The sequence below is a fragment of the Condylura cristata genome, unplaced genomic scaffold (genome assembly GCF_000260355.1).
Source record: "Condylura cristata isolate star-nosed mole 26May11 unplaced genomic scaffold, ConCri1.0 scaffold00005, whole genome shotgun sequence".
NCBI classification, from domain to species: domain Eukaryota; kingdom Metazoa; phylum Chordata; class Mammalia; order Eulipotyphla; family Talpidae; genus Condylura; species Condylura cristata.
The window spans coordinates 60,115,111-60,120,998 of NW_004567106.1; the positions used below are offsets into that span (position 1 = coordinate 60,115,111).

Below are 5,888 nucleotides of genomic sequence, written 5' to 3' on the forward strand. Positions count from 1 at the left end.
CCTCTGCATCTCTGGCCTGTACCCCAGTTCTGTACGAATAAATAAATAAATCTTTAAAAAAAAAAGAATATAGATTGTTTGGGGCTGATAGCAGTGAGGGCTATAAGCTATCAGAAATTTCTGTTCTTGCTTAAGTCGTTAGCCCTTCCCTAAATAAAGAAGGGCTCTGTATGTCCTAATTTTCTGCCCTTTTCCTAGTGGAAAATGACTCTCTGCTCTCCCTTTTATGACCTGGAAGAATGTAGTTGGGGGCAAAGGGAGGGGATCTTGTCCAGTTCTAGATTTATTGGTAAACGTGTCCTTTCTATCTAAGAATCTCATCTTTACTCTGAGTAGGGACAAGGTCATTCCCTTGTGAGTCATGTGAATTTTCTCCGTGCTTGATGCCCCAGAACCTACGCGCAGGGTAGATATTCCTGGGCCACTCAATTATTCTTTAGAATTTACAGCCATGTGAATTTTCCATACATATGACCTTTAATTCATTATTTTTCCTTTGCTAACCCGTCTGATGCTATTTTGATAACTCATCTGGCCCACAAAGAACCCAGCGAGGTACTGGATGATTTATTTTGTGCCTTAACACATTCTACTAGAGTTTTGTTTGTAAAGATATTGACCCTTTAAGATTTGTGCGGCAAGTATTTCCCACTGCAGGTTGTTTGTCTTTTCATTGTTTTTGCAGGTGGCTTCCCAGAAGGTTTTCCTTTTTTAATAAACTTTTTATGGGGGATATTTTCGATCTGGAGAAAAGGAAAAGTGATCAAGATCATACAGAGTTCCTGTGTGCCTTTCACCCATCTCGCCCTAATGTTCAGGTCTTACGTGACCATGGTTTATTTGTCAAACCCATAAGGTTTTATTTTTTTTTATTACTTTTTTCCCACCCACTCCAAAGCCCATACGTTTTTTAAGTGCCTTGCTCATGGGCTCAAGTAACTCTGATATAATCTTCACCTTCCTGTGATGGAAGTACGACTTAAAGCACGGTTGGTTGAAATGTAGAGTATATATTTTTTCACAGACACTGTAATTTTGTGTCTTTTCCAGTCAGACTACAGAGGTCTATTTAATCTATTGCATTTGAAATGTGTCAGTCATAATTTACTAATCCAGCTATAGAATTCATATTGCTATGAGTAACAGTTCCCACATACAAATTCAGAATTTGATTTTGGAGTACTTTGGAGTCTGATAATTCTCCCGAAGGATCTCATTTGGGGTCACTTCTATTAGGGTTCCATTTAATGTCTCAGTCTCCTTTCTAGGAAGCTGCTTGTTCTCTGGGGTTAAAAGGCAAAAGTGAGAAGCATGAGTCACATCCTCCTGAATAGAAGTAAAATGCCCTTACCCAAAGAGAGCTATCATCTTTCTCTCTGAACCAACAGCTTCCCTAGAGATAGTTTGATAAGGTGGATTTTGGTCTGAAATGGCCTTTCCCTAGACCTGAATGGGATTACTTTGGCTACCTGGATGGTCCAGTGTGACAGAGTAGTGACCCAGGGCTTGAGGACAGACGTTCTGGGTGCCTGCTACATTTCCCATCAGCTCTGGAGCTTTGTGTAAATCACTTTCCCTTTCAGGTCTTACTTCCTCATTTTCAACGATCTCTTTCTGGCAGGAGATTTTTCTCATTTAGTCTCCAAACAGATTTTATTGAGGGTGATGGACATACTTCTGAGGTTGATTATGATGCTGGTTTTATGGGTATATACATGTACCAGAAAGCTGTTTTAAGGATATGCAGTGTATTACATGCCACAATTTATTATATGTCACGGCTTATTAGACATCACATACACCTGAAGATAGCTATCTGAAAAACAGATTTTATCCAGCTTCTAGAATAATGAGGAAGTAGGCTGATATGTTCATCTGATAAGGATCTGTTTACTTTGTTACAGAAATACAGTACTTTCTACAGTTTTCTCTATAGCCTCCTACTAAGTAAGCCTTGTGCTTTCTCCTCCTATAACTTCTTCCATCTTATTTTTTTTATATAAAGATTTTTATTTATTCACATGGAACAGGGGTACAGGCCAGAGATATGGAGGGTGGGATGATTCACCAGAGACACATGGAGGGAAGCAGAACAGGCAGATCGACAAAGTACACTGCTGAGGGGAGCAGCGAGCGGGTCAGGAGAGGTCTGCCACGCCATGTGGTCACCTCCGGGGCAGGCGGGGATCGAACTCATGCGGAAGTGGCTTTAGCTTCTTAGTGCTGTGCTTTAACCCGCTGCGCCACCAGGGAGGGCCCATCTTGTTTTTTTAATTACTATTTGCATCCACCCCTGGGAGTATTCTTTCTCTTCCTGTCAGGCATCATCTGGAGCTTTTTTCTCCTTTGGATGTCCCAACGTGTATAACTGAGGGATTCAAGTTTCTTTTAGATGAATCTGTCAACAGGCAGACTGAAGGGCACCCCAGACCCCCATACCCACACACTCTGTTCGGCCATCCATTGCATAAAGACGAGCATTTTCTTAGTGTGAAAGAACTTTAATAAGTTTGTGCGCCTAGAAAATAATTTCCCAGTAAAACACTCAAAGTTACTCATTGCCTTGAGGGTAAATGCTCAGCCAAACAGGGCTGGCCCAAAGCAGAGCCCCTGAGGCTGAAAAGCTGCCACAAATCTAAAGCACCTTCTAGTGGCAAGTCTGGGGTGAAGGAGTCCTCATCAAGGTAAAGGCTGCCACTGTCAGCCTCCCCACAGGCCTTTCACCCCTTATTTCTGCTATATCTCCACTCCATATGTCTCCTCCCATGTCCCCCCAAGTCCCTGCTTTAAGTTCGAAGATGAGAAGCAAGTGGGACTCCTCCATGTGTCTCTGCTCCATGTGCCTCCTCTAAGACTTCTTCTAAGTCTGGCATCTGCCCCTTGCTGCTCAGCTGCACCCTTCATTAGGTGGGGCAGAGGACATGGAACCCCTTTTCATGGAGATTACATTCTGTGACACCCCCTCAACAACCCCCCCCCCCAATCCTTTTCAGGAAGAAAAGAACTATCATGTCCCTAACATTGAGAGTGAATTCAATTCTTTGGGTAGTACCGCTCAGCAAAAATGGAAAACATACTGCTGTGGAGCTAAAGCAAATTCATACAATGGAATTTCACAATTGGGTGAAGAAATGCTAGGCCGTTGCCATGGAGGTGTCTCTCTGCCTCTCCCCTGCAACACCCATCAGCAGGCACCTATGCCCTGCCTGGTACAAGTCCCTCACCAAGGACTCATGATTCTTCCACTGAAATCTCTTGAAGATCATCTCACATATTCCCTCCACCACTACCTAGTCTAATGCCTTATCTAAAATCTGAATTTCTCCAGTAAACTCCTTACCTGGATCCCTGCTTAATGTATCTCTCTGCCCTGCTACCATCCTGCAGATTCAGATTCTCAGCGCCACCTTCATCAGCACTGATCAGCTCAGAAACTCCGCCCTTCCTTCCCTCCTTGAGGTGTAAACTCTACTTGGATTGACCCACCTCCTTTCTGACCCTTCCTGTCACACACGTGGTCAAGACCACCATAAGGGGGCAACTTCCTCCCTAGCCCATCGCGTGCCTCTTCTGTTAGCAGTTCTCCACCTTTTTCGTCTTTCCAGCCCCAGAAATCCAGGTTTTCCTTGGCTAATAAGACTTTGCGCAAGCCCTATCTTTTCTAAGAAGCTTTGCTGATTCTCCAAGTACAATCATTTCAGGTCCTATGCCACTGTTTATTTGACAGGTGCTGGAGACAACAGGAAGAATCGTGTTCTCTGCTTTTTGGTCTCTGTCTTCTCCCTGACACTCAAGAAAATGCAAAACACAAATTAATCCAGGAATTTCTTAAGGCGGAAATTATCTGTTTATCATCTATTTATCTACCTGCTGACCTAAGTAGTACTTGTGAATTTTAACCCAGGAATTTAAACTGTGTGCAGATGAAGAATTTGATACACAGAGGACAAATGGAAATTTCTTTGGGTCTGTTTGTGGTTTATTCTTGATAGGTGGGATATAATATGTGTGAATGATTAAAATGCACTAAAGTATGATTCTTCCATATAGGTAGGTATATTTTCTTCCTATGCAATGAAGCACAGATTCAGGTGAATGCAATCTATGTTTCACCTTCATTAAAAAATTAGAATATATGGTGCCCTCCCTGGTGGTGCAGCGGGTTAGAGCACAGCACTAAGAAGCTAAAGCCACTTCAACCTGAGTCCCTGCCTGCCCTGGAGGTGATCCATATGGTGTGGCAGACCTCTCCTGACCTGCCTGCTGCTCCCCTCAGCAGTGTACTTCCATGATCTGCCTATTCTGCTCCCCACTCTGTCTCTGGTGAAGCCTCTCACTGCCCCTACACCTCTGGCCTGTACCCCAGTTCTGTATACACAGACAAATAAACCTTTAAAAAAATCAGAATATATGATATGATCTAATTAATGTGTGTTAAGGCCTATCAGGGATGGTGGTAGGGATAAAAAACTCTAGAACACAGAATGACCTTTGGAAATATATACTCTAAGAGGGTTTCTTTGACTGGAGGGATTATTGGTGACTAAGGAAAACACCTCATTTTTACCCAACCTTTTCATAACAAGCAATTTCATTGTCATAATCAGAAAGACATTTTCATTTTGGGAAAAAAACCCACCGAAACAGGGACATCAATTTGGTCCAAATGTAGATGGATCACTTTAGAGACAGTCCAAAATTGAATATTAAAAGGCCTTCTGTTTTGTTTTAATATCAAGTGAAGATGGGAATGGGCCACATCTACAGGGAGACTCAGCAGATGTGGACTGAGTGATTGCAGTGTTTCAGGGTAAACATTATAAAAATAAACAAATGAGCTAACTAATGGAATGTGATAGACAGGATGCCTGAGTAATTACTATAAATTCTGTGCCCTTTTTTTTTTCTTTGTCAGAGACCCAGAAAGGACTTTAACCTCTGGGTCTACTAATCTGGCTTCTATCACTGGGGAAGCTGGTAGCACTCTATGTTCTAAATCCTGAACCCACCATTTGTCCTTGGGAAGCTCTGGCAACTATGTTTTCTTTCCATCAAAGTTTATCTCATTGTGGGAACAGAAAATATACAGGTTGGTGATATCACACAGGTGGGTATCTATAACCTTGAGAATTTTACATACAGGTGGGAATTTTACCATGTGGAAATTTACTCCAGTTCTTAGCCACGGCCAGATCAGCCTTAGCCCTGGTCCCTATAAATAAAGTTCAGGAGTCGCTGAACTCTGGACTCTGGGAAAACGCTTAACCATGAGGTTGCTCTTGCTTTTTGGTGCCCTTTTGGGGCATATCTACTGTCTGCAGACATTTGTGGGGTAAGTGAGCTTTCTGGTGCTTGTTTGAATTTTGCTTCTCTGAGGCTCAAGAGTGTCTCGCTGGATGGATGCAGAGTACTAGTTGTGAGTGATTGGCATTTTCAGAATTCTTTTAGATGAGGAAAGGGTAGAGTAGGAAAACAAGAATGGTGATAAAAAAAAAGCGATGAAAAAAGAAGAGATGAAAGGCATTTCAAGGGAAAAAAGAAAGCTGAACACATATATCCTGTTTTTCTGTCCTTAGGATTTTCCCCTCTGCTGCTCACAATGCAGGAATGACATGCGTCTGTGAAAAGAAAGCTGTGTAGCTGTTTATGTCCTCACCATCTTATTAAAAGACAGTTGCTCTCCCATTTCTCCCATTTCTTTACCCCGGGTGTCCTTTGTCGGTCCTTGTGCTCCCTATTATCAGGTCTGGCACCCAGACAACGGGTCCTGGAGAGAGGGAGGATCAGGATGCAAATTTTGGCCCTACTCCAGTGCTCTGGGCCTTACAGAGTTCATCCCTATTCCCAAGTACTTTGGTGTCAAGATTTTTTTTTTTTTTTAAAGATTT

General features: G+C 42.6%; 1 protein-coding gene across 1 annotated transcript in view; it reads left to right on the plus strand.

Moving 5' to 3' along the window:
* Positions 1–5,248: 5,248 nt before the first annotated feature.
* Positions 5,249–5,888, plus strand: part of CPA2 (carboxypeptidase A2 (pancreatic)) — a 21,451-nt gene continuing 20,811 nt past the window's right edge. Inside the window, exon 1 of the mRNA XM_004677042.1 lies at positions 5,249–5,332. Coding sequence (XP_004677099.1) covers positions 5,268–5,332 — 65 coding nt within the window. The 5' untranslated portion in view covers positions 5,249–5,267. The remainder of the gene's footprint in view (positions 5,333–5,888) is intronic.